The 19161-nt window shown below is 50.6% G+C and overlaps 1 protein-coding gene across 3 annotated transcripts in view; it reads right to left on the bottom strand.

Annotated features, from left to right (window-relative positions):
* Positions 1 to 19161, bottom strand: part of CACNA1D (calcium voltage-gated channel subunit alpha1 D) — a 295364-nt gene that overhangs the window by 62443 nt on the left and 213760 nt on the right. For all 3 annotated transcript variants that reach the window (XM_008146330.2, XM_008146333.2, XM_008146329.3), the window contains 12 exons: positions 18187 to 18412; positions 17865 to 18072; positions 14872 to 14992; positions 12828 to 12942; positions 12259 to 12328; positions 11435 to 11501; positions 10643 to 10793; positions 8630 to 8759; positions 5485 to 5544; positions 2525 to 2631; positions 789 to 876; positions 82 to 189 (listed from right to left, as the gene is read on the bottom strand). In XM_008146330.2, the coding sequence (XP_008144552.2) occupies positions 82 to 189; positions 789 to 876; positions 2525 to 2631; positions 5485 to 5544; positions 8630 to 8759; positions 10643 to 10793; positions 11435 to 11501; positions 12259 to 12328; positions 12828 to 12942; positions 14872 to 14992; positions 17865 to 18072; positions 18187 to 18412 (1451 nt within the window). The remainder of the gene's footprint in view (positions 1 to 81; positions 190 to 788; positions 877 to 2524; positions 2632 to 5484; positions 5545 to 8629; positions 8760 to 10642; positions 10794 to 11434; positions 11502 to 12258; positions 12329 to 12827; positions 12943 to 14871; positions 14993 to 17864; positions 18073 to 18186; positions 18413 to 19161) is intronic.

Here is a 19161-nt window from a genome sequence, read left to right as displayed (position 1 = left end):
CAAAACAGACACAGAGAGTCAAACGCAAGCTTGCCCCTGAAGAGATCATCCGGGCCTCGTGCCCCAAGGCACGTCCTGTACCTTGAACAACTGGACCCCGATGCAGGCAAACATGAACTGCAGAAGGGTGGTGACGATCATGATGTTGCCGATCGTCCGGATGGCCACAAAAACGCACTGAACGACGTGCTGCGGGGAGAGAGCAGGGAGGGGATGAAGGGGAGACTAAAACCAGCCAAGATTGTTTATGTGTCTGTGCATCTGCATATGATTTCCTGACTTTGTGGGGCTCTGTTTTCAGGTAGTTATCTGTGGGGAGTTAGCCCCGGTGCATCATGGCTGCCTGGGAAGAGCACCTTGTAATGGGTCCCACCTTGGTTTCCTGCCACGGTGGGGGATGGGGGGGGGGGGGGGAACGGGGACAGCACTGCCTGGCACACAGGCCCACAGGACTTCCCACACCATAAAAGGACTTAGGAAAACATAAACCCTCTTTTGTACAACCTGCATGAGAATAGATTTAAAGACCAAAGTAAACACCATTAATAATATAAAAGTAATAAATGAAGAGTAACTACATAAAGAAAATATTTTAAACAAAGAAAATCATAACAGTTAAAAATGGTATAAGGTTTGACAGACGAAGCTCCACTGGGTAGAAATGTCCTTTTCAAATGTGAACCCACTTTAAAATCCATCAGGCCTCAGCCCAGCGCTAGCCCAGCAAAGTCAGCAATTAGAGCTAACCCCTTCGAAGCAAGCCCCGCCTGCGGGAGAGAGGCCCAAACCTTAAGTCCTTTTGCTCTGTTGATGGCCCTGAGCGGCCTCAGGACCCGTAAGACCCTGAGAATCTTCACAACGGAGATGGCACTGGATCTACGGGGAGAAATGGAGGAAAGAAAGCAGAGTGCATTAGAGTTGGATAAAACACAGAGACCGTTACTACACTTGGCTCTCACTTTACTGCCACTACACAGCATGCTGGGTCCCGTGTGGAGCTGAGCTAACCTCTCCCTGAGACTCACAGATGAGCATGGCCACAACCCATGGACCCTCTTCGGCCAGGCCCATGCACAGCGGCCCTGAGTCAGCTGCACAGCTGGCCTCGGCAGAGACAGGACTGAGGAAATCTGCTTTGTTCTTTTCAGGGGATGTAAATGCTAGGCAGTACTTGGCTTTTAGGCTTCCGTTTTGTTTATTTGGTGTTGTTTTTTTCTAACTTTGGACCCCTGCTTTGGTGCTGGGTTTTGCTGGCCTTCAAGGAGTCCACTACTTGAGGAGATGGGAAATTGCAACCCCATGGGGCAGGTGTGACAACACAGGGGATGTCATGAGGGGAGTGTCACCTTGGGGAGCTTGGGAAGGCCCCCTAGGGAGGTGAGATCCAGGTGAGTCCAGGGGGAGGGAGGGTTAGCTAGACAGAGGGGGAAGGGGCTGCAGGCCCAGGGAGTGCCAGGTGGGCAGGTACTGTATGAGAGAGTGCAGCTCACTTAGCAGGGCAGGTGGCTGGGTGTGGCCCGAGCACCTGCTCGGGAGGCAGTGGGCAAGGACTGCAGCTGGAGAGGGAAGGCACAGCCAGGAGTTTATAAAAGCTGCAAAGATACTGGTTAGAATGTCCTTCCGAGCTAACGGCTACATGGCTCCCTGCCCCTGGGCGGTGGTGGGAGGTGAGGGGGACTACTCCCCTAGAGCAGCGGTCGCCAACCTTTCAGACCTCATAAACCACCAGGGTCCGCAGACCACCGGTTGGTGACCGCTGCCCTAGCGGGCTGTTTCAGGAGGGGGACCTTCATCTTCTGAGGAGACAGAGCCTCTCCATCCTGCCCAGCAGTCCTGGGCATGCATCTCCCATGGAGGAAGATGGTCAGCATTGAGCAGTGGTGCTTAGAAGTCTGCAGGAAAGCAAGGCCACCCCTGGAGCAAGGCCACCCCTGGGTGCTCCCACTGGAGCTCCCGGGTGTGGCAGGCAAGCAGGGTGCAGCTCGGGCTATTTCCCACCAGAAATCTCTAAATGCCATGAAGAGGACCTGGGGCCCTGACTTGCAGTCTCAGGCCCCTCCTAGCTGAAAATTTTAGAGGGCAAAAGAAAAGGGCCATATGTCCTGGAGATCAAGGGAAGCTTCACTACCCAAAGTAGAAAGGGCTCCAAGAAGCCACCTGGTCCAAGTCCCTCCCATACAGATGGGGGCAAGAGGATGCCCTCAAGGTCCTGGGGCCAGCCCTGGAGGAAGCGGGATAAAAAGCTTTGAACTAGAACTTGGCTTCTTTCACTCTCTGTTGAAAGCAAATATCGCAGAGAGCAGTAAGTCCAAGCTAGCCATGGGCACGAAAAGGAAAAGAGAAACACAAGAACGCAGGGACTGCCCAGTGCTTTCTGGCCTAGGTACCCATTAAGCTTTGCCAGGTACCTAAATGTGATTATTAAAATGATGCCCAGCCTTTACGAATCATGTTAAAATTCCTCATGTAAGCCATCCTGCCCAGCAGTCCTGGTGTATACGCACCCACACCCCGGAATACTTACTGGATCCCAAAGGACACCAGCGACACCCCGACGACCAGCATGTCCAGCAAGTTGAAGTAGTTCCGGCAGAAGGCCCCTTTGTGGAGGAAAGCTCCAAAGGTCGTCATCTACGGGCAGAACCTGGGTGAGTGGACTGGCTCTTCTCCCCAGAGGAAGAGAAACCTGGGCTCTTTACAACGCCTGGAGGACAGTCTATCTTTACTAACAAGTGTGCGGTGTGAAGCCAGAAATGCAAGCCAACCGGGCTGAGCATCTGAGCAATTTGTTCAAAAATGAAAAACGGGAAGCTCACTTTGGGGACATATTAAAAGACGAGGACAATTTAGACTTTATTACAGCAACAACAAATTTCAAACATGAACAACATTGGCAGGTCCCGAGAGCCTGTCTCAGGAGAGAGTCCACGTGACCATACTTGCTGCCCAGACAACTTGGCTTCCCCACACAATGCTGCTCCAGGCCCTGAGTCCCGGGAGAGCCTACACTGTTCCAACCCAGGGGCTGGACAAGGCGTTGAGGCCTGGCCGATGTGGCTCAGTGGTGAGCTTCTACCCATGAACCAAGAGGTCACTGGTTCAATTGCCGGTCAGGGCACATGCCTGGGTTGCAGGCTTGTGCAGGAGACAGCTGATCGATGTTTCTCTCTCAGTAATGTTCCTCTCTCTCTCTCTCTCTCTCTCTCTCTCTCTCCCTCTCTCTCTCTCTCTCTCTCTCAAATCAATAAAAATATTTTTTAAAAAGTGCTGGGGTCCAGTACTCACCGGCTCTGTCTACACAGAAACCAGTACGTTCCCAGGGAGGCCCCTTCCTGCCCCTACCGGTCCTTAGCGGTACACCCACTTAACCAGCTCTTCCCACTCAGTTCTCTGGGTGGAGAAGGTGTGGCTAGGAAGCGTCACACGCGTCTCACCTAAGTCATCCCACTGCTCTCTGGTCACAGGCCACGAGCACCTGGAGCCCACATCGTGGGTGCTCCAGGGAGGCTCTTACTGGTGATGGGAAAGGAGTTGGGGGAGGAAGTTCCCCAGAACGGAAACAGCAAAACACAAGGAATTCACTGTTTATACAATAAATAAATAAAAGAGTGGGGAAGACTCAGATAAGTGTAGGAGAGGAGAGACAGAGTTGGGGACTAATAAAATTGGACCATATAAAATTGCCAACACTCAACCTTTTCTGACTTACAAAAATGGTAATTTCATGCATTAAACCAAGTAACCGAAAAGCCTTCCACATTTTCACAAGGCCACCAGGAACCACTGTTTCATATGTCGGATACTTCTTGGCAAATTTCCACTTTCTGAATCCTTGTTTTAGCTTATTTTCCACTCTCTAAAATACTTTCAAAATGATGAATGGCGTGGAAGAGTTGTGTCACTGAGGTAAATATACAGAAATCAAAAAGCAATATTTTTTTTCTTTTAAATAAACCTGTATTTCACTTGTCCCAAAGCCAGAAAGTAACTATATTCATTTAACAACTAAGACATGTGGAAAATAAAACCTCAATTAACAAGGCTAACAGACTAAGTAGAACATTTCCCCATTTGGTTTGAGGAAGAGAAGGGAAATTTTTTTAAAAAAAAGCAGCTGGGATCAAGCAGAGGTTGGGTGAGTGCCCTTCACCCCACGCCCACCCACTGCCTCGAGCCCCTGTGCTCCTTACCGTGGAGACCACTGTTAGAATCTGCTCACAGTTCCTGGCATGGGTCTGACTTAGAACCGACAACCAAATTCACTGGCTTCAAGGCAAGAAAATGAACTAAGATGTTTAGATTTTTAACTAATGTTTACACAGAGGTTGTTTGTTTAGTTGGTGTTGCGCTAATGTTTTCATTGCCAAGTAATAATAATAATACTGGAAAGAAAATAAATACCCCATACCCGAGCCATGTTAATTGAGGTTTCATTTTACAGAAGGTTTTGTAAAGAGCCCAAGTTCCACAGTAGTCTAACATAAAATACATTTTTTTCCCCTGAGATGAACCCACAAAAAAACCCTCAAAATGGTTTAAAGAAAACTGTGGTTAAAATTCCTCATTTCCCAGCTCATCGCCCCACGGGGAGATGATTTGCTCTGACAGTTGTCACAGGCCACGTTATCCAGGACTGCTAGGACCCACAGCACTTCGCGAGTCGGGGGCAGGGGGTGCCGGGCTCTCTGCGGTTGGTCTCCAGGCCCCAGGTGGCTCTCACCCTCAGTGCACAAACCGCATGCAGCAATGGCACCTGTTAGCTCATGCATGGGCAGTACATTTAGGGCACCCTGGCCAAAAGGTGCTCCTTTAGTTTGTGTAAATGTAAGCCCATCCATTAAAACAGATATGAAATATCTTAACACAAACAGATTCACGTTATCTTGCAAATCCTGTTGCAAGAAAATAGTGCTGTTACTATTTTTAGGCCACTGGATCATAATTCAGTCCAAGAAACGAGAAGAGATCCATGCCCTTCACGGGATAAATGCATTTCCTCCGACTCTGATGTCAGGAAGGGTGGGAGAAAGTTCACACGCAGTGATGTGTCTGCTATCAGCTGACACAGTTCAGAGGATATAAAAAAAGAACAACGCATCATTTCCAATCACTATCATGAAGTCACAGTTAAGTCCTACATGCATCAAGGGTTAAAAAGAAAGAGCAAAAACAGGTTGAAGTTTCAGGGGAAAAAATCCTCTGATTAAAAAAAAAAAAAGTATAAGCTTGGTCACAGATGACATAAAAAACAAAACACAAAAATAGTCCAAAGCACTTTACGCTGCTTTGTGGTGTGTCACACGCAGGAGCAGGCCCCTTACACACACCCTGCGGAACCTGTTACCTTCAAAACAATCTCAAACGCAAAAGTAGCTGTGAAGACATAGTCTGCATAACCTAGCATCTGGAAAGCAAACAGAGAAGTGAAACTATTATTGCTACAGCTGCGCTAGCGTAGGTGAGGATCAATGAAAAAGCCATTACCTTTAACAGGATTTCAACAGTAAAGATGGCTGTGAAAGCATAGTCAAAGTAACCCAGTATCTGAAAGGCATAACAACGAAATGAGAAAAAGGCACCCGGACAGGCCCCCCAGCCGTATATACGCCCACGGGTGGACTCCCACCTGCAGTCGGAGGCCCTCCCAGGATAAGCCTGTCTCTCTGGAGGCAAGTGCAGAGATGCTCACAAATGCCCCACCCGGGCCAGTCACTGCCCCTCTGGATGATGGACAAGGAGCACCTGGAAATACTTACCCTCAGCCACTCGTGCTCACCTTCCCCAGTCTCACGTCTCAGACAGAGACTCATTTCTAAAAGTGCTTTGTTAATAACCCTTTCTCATCAGAGCACCACGCTGACAAATTACTCGTGGCACCAGGTAAATTAGAGTCTTACACACATCTTGAATTTTTAACTGCATCTTTGGCTGAATGAAATACGTTGCCATCCGGTTGAGCTTTAGATTGGTGGAGAAATGTAAGTAATGATGCAAGGGGCATCGAAAGGGGCCAGAAGCTTCCTCGAGTCCCCTCCAATGCCAGCCCATTTCCTCAGGGAGTTAAGTACCCCGCTCCCTCGCCCCAACGCACCCCGATGTGTGGGGCTGGGTAAGCCCTCAGGGAAGTTTCACTCACCACCCTGCTCTGCATCGAGCCCTCTCTCTCCCAACACGGCTTTTTAACCTCGCCGGGCCCACCCAAAGAACAGATGACCCAGTTACGAATCATCAGTCCAGGCTACTTTGTCAATATTCCTGAAAATACCATCCATTCTCCAACCGGCTTGCCCCCTCTGGGGTCTCTGCCTTTCTCAGAGCCGTGGAGGAGGAGAGAGGGGCAGGTGGGCTGCAGCAAGAGGTCTGACCGCCACTGAAGGAAGGCTGCTGGCGGGGACCTCAGCCACCAGGAGACGGTGGAGACCACCAGGAGAAGCAGCCGTCTCAGCTACTTACTGTCATGACAACTGTGGTCTAAGAACTGAACAGATCGGCGTTGGGAGTCTGGTAACAACCCGGGTACTCCTTTCATTTAACAGATGAGGATACTGGGGAGGGCACAGGGGCTGCCTGCCCGGGCCACGAAGCCAGTCCTGGCATTGCGGAGCACAGAGCGAAGCCTGCGGAATGCTAGCCGAGAGCCACGGGCCCTGCTGCTGAAGTGCGGGGTCCACCCCAGGGAGGCCTCAGCTCTCTGTTACAATAAGGTGAAGACCTCTGCCCCAAAGGCCAGCTCTCCTCGGCTCGAGGTTAAGTTCTCTTCTCAGAGGGTATTCATTATCCAAAGGGCTTCCATTTCTGAATGTATAAACTTTGCGTATCTGTGTTTCTGGCCAGGCCACGCAAAGCATTTCACCCACTACAGGCCTCTGCCCCTCCTCCTCATTCCCTCCATGGTAACGGCAGGACTTTACTGCTGACAGCACCTGGGCGGCCAAGAAAAACACTGCTGCCCACGCCTGAGGTTCAGCACTCTCAGATCCACCCAGCCTCCTTTCTCCTTTTCACTGATAACTCGGCTGAGTTCAAAAGCAAAACAAAACAAAGAGTCCTGTAGGATTGCAATTCCATGAGATAAAGTCGTCAAATCCACAGACAGAAAGTGGAATGGAGGTGGTCAGGGGCTAGGGAGGGGACGTGGGGAGCTGTCCAAAGGACATAGCTTCAGTCATACCATGCCCATCACTACGAGTACCGTCTGTACACTCAAAATGTTAAAAGGGTAGACCTCATGCTAAATGTTCTTACCAGACACACAAAAAGAAACTGTGCTTTAAAAAGCAATGCACATACACATGTACATCTATTTAAAAACAGGATTCTTGGGGAAAGAAGCAGGGGAATAAACTCATGGGCAAGTAATTACAATAAAAAATGAGACTATGAGGCCCCGATGTAAATTAATTCTCCGTCAGTCTGTGTTCCAGACTAGCTCCGGACCTAGTCTGCCGTGTGATGGTATTTTTCCCGTGGGTCTCATTTTTATCATGGAACTCAATCACATGGGTCTTTGTTCCATTTGCATGTAGAGATTAAGACAAGCTCAGGGCTGTTATCGTTACATCAGCACCAGCACGTGCCTTGGAGGAAAGTTCTTTATCTTCCTGTCAGAGTGTGTGTTTATCAGTCTGATAGGCTGGCTTTGCCAGACTTCAAACCGAGAGTCTGGAAATGGAAAGACCGCACGAGGGTTGGTGGTCACAACCGAAATCCTGGGGCACTGATCTGGTGATTGGTCTTAATCCTCAAATCTCTAAACCTCATGAGCAGACCCAGGTCCCACGCAGGCACGGCAGCGACGCCTGATGGCCTCCCGCCGGCCGCCCTCGCCTGGGAGGGTTTCTGAGTTTCCATCTGAAACTGCGCTGCGGCATCAGGGCCGAGAAGCAGCAGGTCCTGGTTCCAAACCGTCTCACGCTGGGCCGTTCAGCGGAACCAGCTGCCTGCTAAGCTGGGACTTCTTAGGCAAGAACTGTCTGGGTACCGTGCTGTCCAGCATACGCAGTGCAAGGTGCTACCCCTACACTATGAAACCCATTGATAGAAAACTTAACCCTCCACTAGTTTTCTTCATAAAACACCTCCTGCCCCACCTTCCTCTCCACAGAACCACTCAACTCCATGTTGCATCACCTCCCTAACTTGTGTTTCTCCCAGTGACCCAGCCAGGTAGCGTCGTGAATGTCCATCCCTGGGGGGCAGAAGTCTTCCCCCCAGCCCTAAGTAAGCTCCTGGGCATGCCTCACACCTACTTTCAATTTTACTTTCCCGCCTGCTGGGTCTTCCACTTGGCAGAGGTATCCAAGCAGGCACGGATGAGGATTAGGCCGTGGGAGGAAAGAGGGACCAGAATACTGGCGGCCAGGAATGTAGAGGAAGAGAAGCGGGGTCCCTGAATACACTACAAGTTATTTAAAATGAAGTTTAAAGCACACGATTCAGGAAAGGTTTGTCCTGATAAGACAAAACCTGGCTGGTACTTCCAAGTGGGAACCCTGAAGTGCCTGCAGGGGAACGTGATGCCTACTCTAGCTTTAAGCCCCTTGGGCCTCCCAGGCTCTGTGGGCGACAGGAGAGGCCAGCGACGACCAAGGGACCCCACCCTCCCGTCCTCCCCTGCTCCGTGGCTTACAGTGTTCCTGAAGGAGTGGCTGCGGATGGGGTCCTCGGCGGCCAGGGACGCGCTGCTCAGCATGATGAAGACGAGGATGAGGTTGGTGAAGACGTGGTGGTTGATGAGCTTGTGGCAGCCCACGCGGATGCTGTGGGGAGAGCCTGCGCATGGACCCCACCCAGCCAGCACCCCAGCCCCACATGCCAGCCCGGGTCAGGCAGGGGTGGCCGTCGCTGTGCCACCCACACCCACCCAGCTGACCATCGCCCCTCGAAACCCCTGCACGGCAGACCCTGCGGGCCTGGGTGCGGCTCTGTGTGGGAGCACACAGACACCATTCAGAGTCCTTCAACGTGGGGATTACCACCTGCTAAAGGAGAAGAAACTTAGGCTTAAGCACGTGAAAGAACTGTCTTAGGATTTCCATTCCCGGGCTGACTGATGTTTCCTGCTACAACATGAAGCCTGGCGCTTGACCGAGAAGGGAGACTGAGATGGGAGCTCATCATCGCAGCAGCTCGCAACGAATGGGAGGAGCGATCCCTTTCTCGTACTGCAGCGGGGCTGTGCTAACATAGCCTGCAGTGAGGGAGCCTTGGTGAATGCCCTGTCATGTGGGGATTCGGTCATAGGGCTGCATTATTATTATTGTTATTGTTATTTGGAGTTGACCCATCATGAGCATTCCTGAGAATGGAAGTGAGAGTTACATCAGCATTCAAGAATCTCACAAGGATCTTAGTGTACCTGCAATAGGGCCCAAGAAGCTGGGAGGGCAACGTGTGCCCCCACCTCCATGATGGCTCCATGGCCATCGGAGCTTCCTGCTGCCCCTGACATTCGGGAGCTAGTCAGTGCCTGACTACCTTTCACCCCAATACTTGACTTTAGAATTTAAAGATTTTTTTTTTTTTGCCTATAGAACACATGTAGGTTTTCCTTTGGAAAGATTTTTTCACTTTCAAACTGGAGTCAACTCTATAGGAAAAGTGACTCCTTGCTTCAGATCCTCCCTTTGGGGCTGGTTAAGGCTTAAATGTGCCCTGGACGGCGTGCAAGCCGATAGCAGCTGAGTTTGGGGAAGGCCGCCCAGGGCTGAGAGCAGGGAATCAATCCGTCCTTCAGTATATGTAGACAGTGGGCCATGGGTGTCAGTGACGTCAGGGATGCCCAAACTTTCAGTAGTGATGAGTGGAAAAGCTATCATCAAACCTTCAAGTCTCTCAGGACCACAGCTGGCCTTGCTTCCTGCCTGTGTCTCCCGGGGCCTGAGAATCAGAGTTCTTCTCCGACAGCTGGGAACTGCTCCTGCGATTCTAGAACCTTTCCTCCAGGAGTCATATATTCCCTCTGGCATTTCCCTCGGTCCCAGATGACTGGAAACCTAGAACCCAGCTAATACAGAAGCATCTTTCTCTTCCCGTACCTGTGAGCAAGGGCCACGCTCCTGGTGAGCACCTTGTCATGTTAACATGAGCAATGCCACTTTAAGCAGGATACCACAGCGCTGAACCGACTAGCTCAACCTATAAAATATCACTGAGCAATATTATTTATTGCCAGAAAACTCAACAGGAAAAAGTGATCAGCTAGACTAGATTTCAGGATGAAGATGCTGGGCAGAAGTCGATGACAAAATTCCCATCCCCCAAAGCATCCTAACAGAAGACCCAGTTGTGAAGAAAGGGTCCTTTGGATGGAGATCACGTGACAGGTGACTACCCAGGGGCCAGAGCCCTGGGCTCCGAAGGAGGAGCAGCTATTTCACCACTACCGAGCCCAGAGCAGGGGTGAAGGGAAGGAGAATCTGGACTAGGCTCCTCCCAGCCCTGGCCACACCCCTGCACCCCCTACATCCAGGAAAGCAAGGCTAGGAAGAGATGAGCAGAGGACAAAGGCTGGGGAGGGGTTGGAGCCTGGGGGGTGGGCTCCCATGTTCAGGTGCAGAAAGGAGCCGCCCTGTCCCCAGCCACCCTCCCCATCATGCAACCTGGAAGGTCACAGGGATGTGACTGGAGGGGGGGTACTTACGGGTTGGTCTTGCTAAGAATGAAGAAAGCGCTCCCTTCAGGAATGGGGACGATTTTCTCTTTCATGTTCAACTCCGAGATTCTGCGAGGACGGGGGCCAGCCGGGACCTCAGGTTCATCCTCCTCCTCCTCCTCCTCTTCTTCTTCCCCTACTTTAAATGAGACACTTTTTTATAGGCATGAAACAAAGGCTGAATTCGGGTTTTAATCATTCTCAATGTCACATGGAAATTTAGCTTAAACTTTAACAACATCGATCAGCTTACAAGAATCAAAACCCTTTAGAATATGGGCTATGTGTGTGTCAGAGGTGAGGCAGGGACTGAGCAGCTTGCCTGCATGGGAGTGTGTGTAGTTGTGGGGATGAGGTGCCCAGCAGTTGAAGATCTGAGCGCAGGTATGAAGTGGCAACAATGTGATTCTCACGGCCATCCCCCAGCACCCAGCTGTGTCCCCAGTGACCTCCTTGCTCAGCTTGGGACTTCAAGTCACACATGATCAGTCCCCCAAGCTCCTCTACCGCCACAGTCCCTCCTACATCAGCCAATAAAGGTCAAATGTGAAAGTGTCAGGCGAGTCGTAATAATTGGTTGTCCCTAAAGAGATCTCCCAGCAAAGGTTGGGGTTATCCTGATCCACCTATACTTTCTCTCCCACCACCTGGAATGTGGGTTATGTAAGCTGCCTGTGACCCAGAGAAAAAGCAGGGGGCTGGACTCATGGCCTCAGCGACCTCAGCAGCCCAGTGTGCACGCAGCTGATCACAGAGCGGTGGCAAAGCCCGCCACCATACCTGGCACATCGCAGGGTGGGTAGGGGTCCTTGTCCTCATCCTCTTCTTGGTACTGATCAATTGTGACCTAGGATGACAGAGAGATCTTGGGAGGAGGGGAGATTCTGATTTAAATGCTCTGAGGGCCACAGTGAGGACTCAACCCTGCCACTCAGCACGGGGCAGAGGAGTCCCTTCAGAGGGTGACGGTTGAGTGTGCAAGGGCAGCAGATGCCCAGGCAGTGACCCTGCTGGAGACTGAGGTCTGAGAAAAGATGAGGCAACACCCCTCCCAGCTGTGGCCACAGCGCCCAGCAGCCTCACAGACTGACAGTGAGCGCCATGCAGCGAGGCAGCTTGTTGGTCTCGTTCAGTCTCAATCCTCAGTCTCTGGCACATGGTAACGGTACAAAAAGTATTTACCGATTCAACGAACAGACAACCAAGTGAATGAAAAGCCCAGAGCTGTCCTCCGGGGGGTTTCCCAGAACAGGCCAGAGCACACAGGCCCTCGCCCTGCAGTCTCCTCGGGCAGATATCCATTCCCAGCCCTGGATGTCAATCCCCACTGAGAAGACTCCAACAGGTCAGGTCTGACCGCACAAGCCCAATAAAGAAAAGTAAGTGGTCAGACCAGTCAAATATTTAACACACTGGTTCTCTGGTAAAATACTGGCTAATAACCAGTGAAGTGCCTGAATTCACTCAGAACCCCCGGAAGCCGGCGTGTACAAGAGTGTGCCATACTCACCCAATACCACACAGCACACTCTCACGGTGGAACGTGCACAATTATGGTGAATCATTTTGAAACAGAAAGGGGGGAAGCGTTTCAGATCACGTACCTTGTTGTCACTGTTGGCTATCTGATTGACTTCCGGTTTGTGGTTCTTTTTATTTTCCAGGCTTTCTTTTCTACAGAGGAGAGGACAGAACCCAAGAAACCAAGTAACTATGCTGCTGCCAATAAGCGCTCATCAGGGCCCTGCATCAGCAGTGGCCCAGTGCAGGGCAGCATTCCACTGGAAACACCCCTACCCGCCAGAACACAGCGCAACCCACACTCAGAGCTTCCTGTTCATGCAGGGCGCTGGATTCATTTCACGGGTCGTCTTATTAGAATTCTCATCCAAAAGCCAATCAGCATTGAATGCATCATTTACTTTATGGTGCCAAAATTAACCGCAGTGATTCGTTAGGCACAGGGACGTGTGACTCCCACTCCCAGCTCTGAGGGAATGCAAGCCAAGAGCCCGGGCTCTGCCCCAGATTCCAGCCTTTTGGGCCGGCCCCACGTGGCCATCCACGATCACCACCAACCAGCAACGTGGAGCTGCTGTGGAGTCTGTGTGGCTCGGCCAGGCCTCACCTGCAGCTGGCTCCCCGGCAGCACCTTAAGCGAAAACAGCGTTACCTGGCGATCTTTTTCCTTTCCTTTTCTTCAGCTTCCTCTTTCTGAGCAGTATTCAAACTTTCAGCATCAGCCAAATTGTCTACAGCGATGGCCAAGAAGACATTCAGTAGAATATCTAATTGGAACATTTTAAGGGTATAACACCTTTCTGATGCACGGTCAACAACAGAAACGTCGCACCCCCCTGTGCACTGCAGGAGGCTGGTAACAGGGGACTGTCCCCTAGTGCCACGTTCACTTGTAAAGCCGGAGGACCAGAGCTGTGTGTTTTTGCTGTTGTTTTCTTTTATGAACTAGAAAACTGGAGAAGATAGTCTGGATAGAAGCAAAATTAAGATTCACCAAACTGCGTGAAAACCTACAAACGTCAACATGTCCTTTCCTGCGTGTGCATACGTGTGCTTGCACATGCACGTGTGTGCCTCTACACACCTAGGTATCTACAGCTATGAGACACACTGCATAAGACAATCTATAACATAAACATAGAGGGTCTTTTTTACTTTGCAATTTTGCTTTATGCATTTTGTTTTGTTTCATTTAGAATACACACGCCCATAACACATATACATATATTGGGCATGTTTTCCAAAACAGATCCCTTTAAAGACAACACATTATGCAAATGATGATCCCATTGCACAAGGCAGTCTGAGCCTTTCTCGTTGGGAACGGCCTCCAGAGTGTGCAGACACCTCATTCATTCATTCACTGCACATCCACTGACCACCGCACGCCCGACTCACTGCCGGATGTGCTGGACTGTCCTTTTGAATAGGCCCACTGTGGCTAAATCTCTGACTACTGTGGTTGAATTCTATTTTTTTCAAATAGTAAAAAGTTAGGTATTTGAACAAGTTAAAGGTTTTTGGCTTTTACTATAACGTATGTGTGGTTTCCATAGACGATTTAAAAAAAAAATCAGAACAAGGCTTCCAAATCAGAAGATGCCTGCTTCTTATTTGCTAGCCGGCACGTATGTTTTTGAGAAGCAGGAGATGAGTGGGCAGGAAGTGAAGGCGGCTCCCGTCCCCGACTAAGCGTCTCAGCCTGAGCACAGACGGGACCCGCTGCAGGCGGGAGCCGGGGCCTGAGATGGGAGCAGCACACACTGCTCACGCGCCCTGTGCAGGCTGAGGTCTCAGGCGGGCGCCGAACATGCAAACATAACCTAACAGGGACCGATGATGAGACAGCTGCCAGGGGATTTCGTGCTCGACCAATCGAGTCGAGTCTTCAAGAGGGCAGGGACGTGAGTGAATTATATTAAGACTTCGAACCGCCTTCGAGATGCTAGGCTATTTTTCACACAGAGCCTCTGGGAGCCTGAGGTGGCATTCATATGTTGGCACAACAGCTCTTCCACCGAGCATTCATTGAGGGGCTCTGCAAGCCAGGTCTTGTGCTAGGCAGGGAGGACGGAGAGATAAAGCGGACACAAGCAAAGGTGATGGGGTCGTGAAGGTTCCAATCGAGGTAAAGAGAGCTGAGTTTCCAGAAGCCTAGGGCTAGAGAGTGCCTCTTGGCAGGGAGAAGGAATGAACAAGTTGGAGAAGTTACACAGCATGATACAGCAACGAGCCAATGGCTATGTGACTTTCAAAGATGTACAGGTCAGCAAAGTGAAGTCAGGTTCAGGGGGGCTTAGTTCAGCCACTGAAGGTGGGTCCCCATCAGTTATGAGGGGTCTTAAGATATAACTGTGCCCAGCCTCCCAAGGACGATGGCACGGAGAGCCACCTGGCTTTGCCCTGAGCTATCCCATGGGACCTGGACAGGAAACGCGACACCTCGAGGGGCGACCACTGCTGCAGCCCAGGCACTGTCCCGGGCTCCTTCCCCCGAGCCTGCTCTCATCCTGCAAGGCCTCACTGGGACCCTGCCCAGCCTCTGCTGACCCGGCCACGGTGAAGGAGAGCAGACAGAACAGGGTAAGGGCATTCACCTCCCCATCACAGCGGCCACCACGCCACCATGGGGAGAGTCAGAGGCAGACTCCAAACAAGAGGGGGCAACAGCAACACCCTGGTCAGCTCAAGGATACAGTTCCCACAAATGAAGAGGATGATGAAGTAGATGCAGACGATCATCCCCGAAGATGACGGGCCCCCGTACGCCATGATGCCGTCATACATCACAGCGTTCCAGTCTTCACCTGTCAGAATCTAAGAAGCCAAAACTTGGATCAGCCCGTGGACCCACCATTCCCAGGTGTCTCCAGAGCTCTGTGGCGGCTGCCTAGATCTGGTTTACTCTGCCTTTCACAGTCCGGTTTGCACTGAATAAATCCATCTGCTATCCCGCAGAGTTTACAAAACATTATTTTTAATTACACCAATAGATGCGTTAATCGTTCTAGTGAAAATAACATGATGTATAAGACTTATGTACCCCAGCCCAGAGAGCATGCTATTGGGGTGTCTCTCTCTCCGGGATCTTTACTTGTGGATTTAAACTCACATGCACACTCAGAGGAAATGGGCAGCTGGATTTTTAAATTGCTGTCAATGTTCATCTGCTTCTGTTTCATGATGGATTGAATTATCAAGTGTCATCAGTAGAGAAGATTATATTTGAAATCAGGTAGTTATTAGTATCTACTCATGAGGTAGTCTTCTCTGAGTGTGCATATGAGTCTCATATACTATATGAATTTTCTGCAATTTGCCTTCCCCCCGCCCCCCTCAACAGTATAGTTTGGAGACACTCTGTGTTAATAGCTTCATTTCATTCTTTAAAAAAAAATTTTTTTTTAATCCTCACCCAAGGATATGTTTTCATTGATTTTAGAGAGAGAGGAAGGGAAAGAGAGAAAGAAACATTGATGTGAGAGAGAAACATTGATTGGTTGCCTTCTGTATGCCCCAACTGGGGACTGAACCCACAAACCTAGGTATGTGCCCTGACCAGGAATCAAAGCCGAAACGTTTCTGGTGCACGGAATGATGCTCCAACCAACTGAGCCACCAGCCAGGGCTCATTTCACTCTTTTTAACTGCTGCCTAGTGTTCCACATCGTTAACCAAGTGTGGAAATGGAAACCTATAGCTATGAATTTTTATAAGCAGGGAATTCTCTAAGTATCTTATGTAAATTTACAAGCTACCTCATGAGTAGATACTAATAACTACCTGATTTCAAATATAATCTTCTCTACTGATGACACTTGATAATTCAATCCATCATGAAACAGAAGCAGATGAACATTGACAGCAATTTAAAAATACACTAACTTCCAAAAAGAAAAAGAGACAGTGAGAGAGAGAGAGAGAGAGAGAGAGAGAGAGAGAGCGAGCTCCTATATCATCTATCTGGACCAGATACTTTAAAAATTAAAACCGTCGTGGTCACCACCAAACAGGAAAATGGGCAAATGGGATTTGATAAAGCAATTCACAGAAAAGGAATTATAAGTGGGCCTTAGTCACATGAAAAGACATTCAAGTTCACTACTGATAATACCGTTTTCACCAATCAGGGGCAGTCCCACACCCCATCCCTGGAGGGTGAATGAACACACCCTCAAGGAGAATACTTGGGCAAGAGCATCCAAGCTGAAAATGCACACATACCCTCGAAAGCAGCAGACTCTGGGGATCCTACAGATCTGCTCTCACACATGTGCCCCAGGGCGTATGTTCAAGGTCACCCACTGAGGCAAGACTGGAGACAGTAAAATATTCCTCAGCAGGGGACTGCTCCATGAATTATGGCATGCCCATAACCCAGAATTTACGCAGCAGGGAAAAGGAGGTGGCAACCTTTTGTGGGCCAATCAGGAAGGTTCTTAAGGACACTTTAAGTGATAAAAAGCAAGACGGAAAACGGTGCAGAATGAGCTACCATCTGTGTGAATTCACCTGGAGGCAGGTGGGCAGGTTAACTGCCTTACATCTGAGCAAACATATCTCAAAGGACACACAAGAAGCTATTTAACGGTGGTTGTCTCCTAGACAGGGGCTTGGTGGGTGGATGGGAGGGAGGGGTCTTGATTGTTACTTTATATCCTTTTGCAATGTTTGAATTTTGTGCCATATGCATGCATTACAAAACAACCACCACACAGGTTTCTCTGAAAGAAATCAGAAAAACCAATGACTCATCAGTGGCCCCAAATTAAGTATATTTCAAAAAATTTTCAAAAATTAAGTATAATTCTGTCACAGCCTGTAGTAGTGACAGAAATCCCATTCACTTCCAGTGGCCAAGTGGGAAAGAATCTTAGAGATCATTCTCTCTCTCTCTCTCTCTCTCTCTCTCTCTCTCTCTTTTTAGAAAAGGAAATTGACTTTCCAGGGTCACAGAGCTGAGCACTGGGAGAGCTGTCCCTCCCGCCAGCCCCACGGCCTCTCCAGCAGGGCCCGGAGCTCCCAGACATGCATGTGAAAAGCCACCAGGGCAGATGGGACTGTTAAATTTATCGACCAGGCTCTGTCCAAGGAACGGCTTCAGCTCCCAACATAGGAAGATGAAGAGGGGTTTAGAGCAACTCGGCTTCGAGCCAGGAGGGCTGGCGAGGCTGCGGCTGCCTCACACCGTCCCCTGCTCCTCAGCCTCGTCGCTTGCAGGGGCCCCAACCACACAGACACCCTCAGAGGCCATGTGTCCTTATTACATCACATGAGGGGAGACAGAAAAGGGGCAGACGGCTGCCACAACTCTTCTGTCACCCTGATTCCTCTGACTGCACCACAACGCTAGGGCGTTGGAAGTCACTTCTTCGCATAAATCTGTTATAGCCAGAATTGCAAAACTTGCCCTCAATCAAAAATTAGCACAGAACCAGAAAAGAGCCGATCTCACAGACACCCCAGGGCCTGTGGTCTTGCAAAAACATTAAATCACATCCCATAGAGAGCAGGATTGAGATGCACAAGGGATTGCTTACATGGAACAAAATGTATCGGAGCATCCATCACTGGGGTGGAGACTCCTAATGAAAGCAGAACCGCTCTGTCTTACTGAGTCCACAGACAAGGAGGCACCACATAACGGGCTTCGCAGGGAGGGGCAGGGGGGCGGGGGAGGGTGGCTCACCTGGAACACCGTGAGAAGCGCCTGGGGGAAATTGTCAAAGGTGCTCCGCTTGGTCTGCGACTCGTCGAAATTAAACTTGCCTCCAAACAGCTGCATCCCGAGCAAGGAGAAGATGATGATGAAGAGGAAGAGCAGGAGCAACAGCGAAGCGATGGACTTCATGGAGTTTAACAGGGACGCCACCAAGTTGCTCAGGGATGTCCAGTGCCTACAAGTCAAGGTGAGGGCGTGAGCCCGGAACGCAGAACGTCCCCTGCCGGGACGCGGCTCGTCGCCACCTGGCATGCAGGGCACACCCGCGGCGAGATGCCGCCGTCCTCACCTGGTCACTTTGAAAATCCGTAAGAGGCGCACACAGCGGAACACAGAGATGCCCAGGGGAGACATGATTTCCAGCTCCACCAAGATGGTCTCCGTAATGCCCCCACACACCACGAAGCAATCAAAGCGATTAAAGAGGGAGACGAAATACGCCTGGAGACCCAGGCTGTACATCTTCACCAGCATCTCACAGGTGAACAGAGCCAGGAGGACTTTGTTCGCGATATCTGGAAAGGCAAAGGGGCGGGTGTCCTTGGGATCTCCTTGTGGGGTGCCTCCGACTCCTCGGCGCTCCCCCACCCCCGCCCGGTCCCTGCTGTTAATGCCCCCGTCTCTGCTACTGCCTCCATTGCAGAGACGTGGCACTAACATCGATGGCCTGCTCGTCCGCCAGGTTCCAGTCCTGCTGCCGCCACTACCTAGACGTGTGACTCCGGAGAGGGTCCTTGGTCTCTCTGGGCCTCAGTCTCACGGACTAAGCAATGGAGGGGGGGGGGGGGGCAGCTCTCTGCACAACCTCTGATGCTCCCCAGCCCTCGGAGCCTATGATTCTCCCTTCAGTCCAGCATACTGTATTTCCTGCTCCTATCAGTCACAAAAGCTCTTGGTCTCGCTTACAGCACCACGACAGAAGCGGCAGTTGCCTATCAAGGTCATTTCTAACAGCAGAAAATACCTCGCGGCAGGCTGGAGAGTTGGATGGAAACAGATTTAACTTGATGTAAGACAGGCCTTCTCGATGGCTCAAAACGGCCACACTTAGAATGGACTGTCTCTGGGGATGAACTCCCACACCACATGGCTGGGCCGTTCGGGGCGGGGGAACCATCACCACTTGCCCAGAATGCCAGAAGGGAAAATAAAGCTTCCCTTTAGTGAGGGCAGGGGGGCGGGGGCGTGGCGGGGAGGGAGGGACTCGCTCCCCGACTGGCAGATTCCTCCATCCTAGGTTGTAACAGGGTGAGGACGATGACAT

Source organism: Eptesicus fuscus, chromosome 18, assembly GCF_027574615.1.
Source record: "Eptesicus fuscus isolate TK198812 chromosome 18, DD_ASM_mEF_20220401, whole genome shotgun sequence".
In the NCBI taxonomy this organism is placed as follows: domain Eukaryota; kingdom Metazoa; phylum Chordata; class Mammalia; order Chiroptera; family Vespertilionidae; genus Eptesicus; species Eptesicus fuscus.
This window is presented reverse-complemented; position numbering and strand designations above follow the sequence as displayed.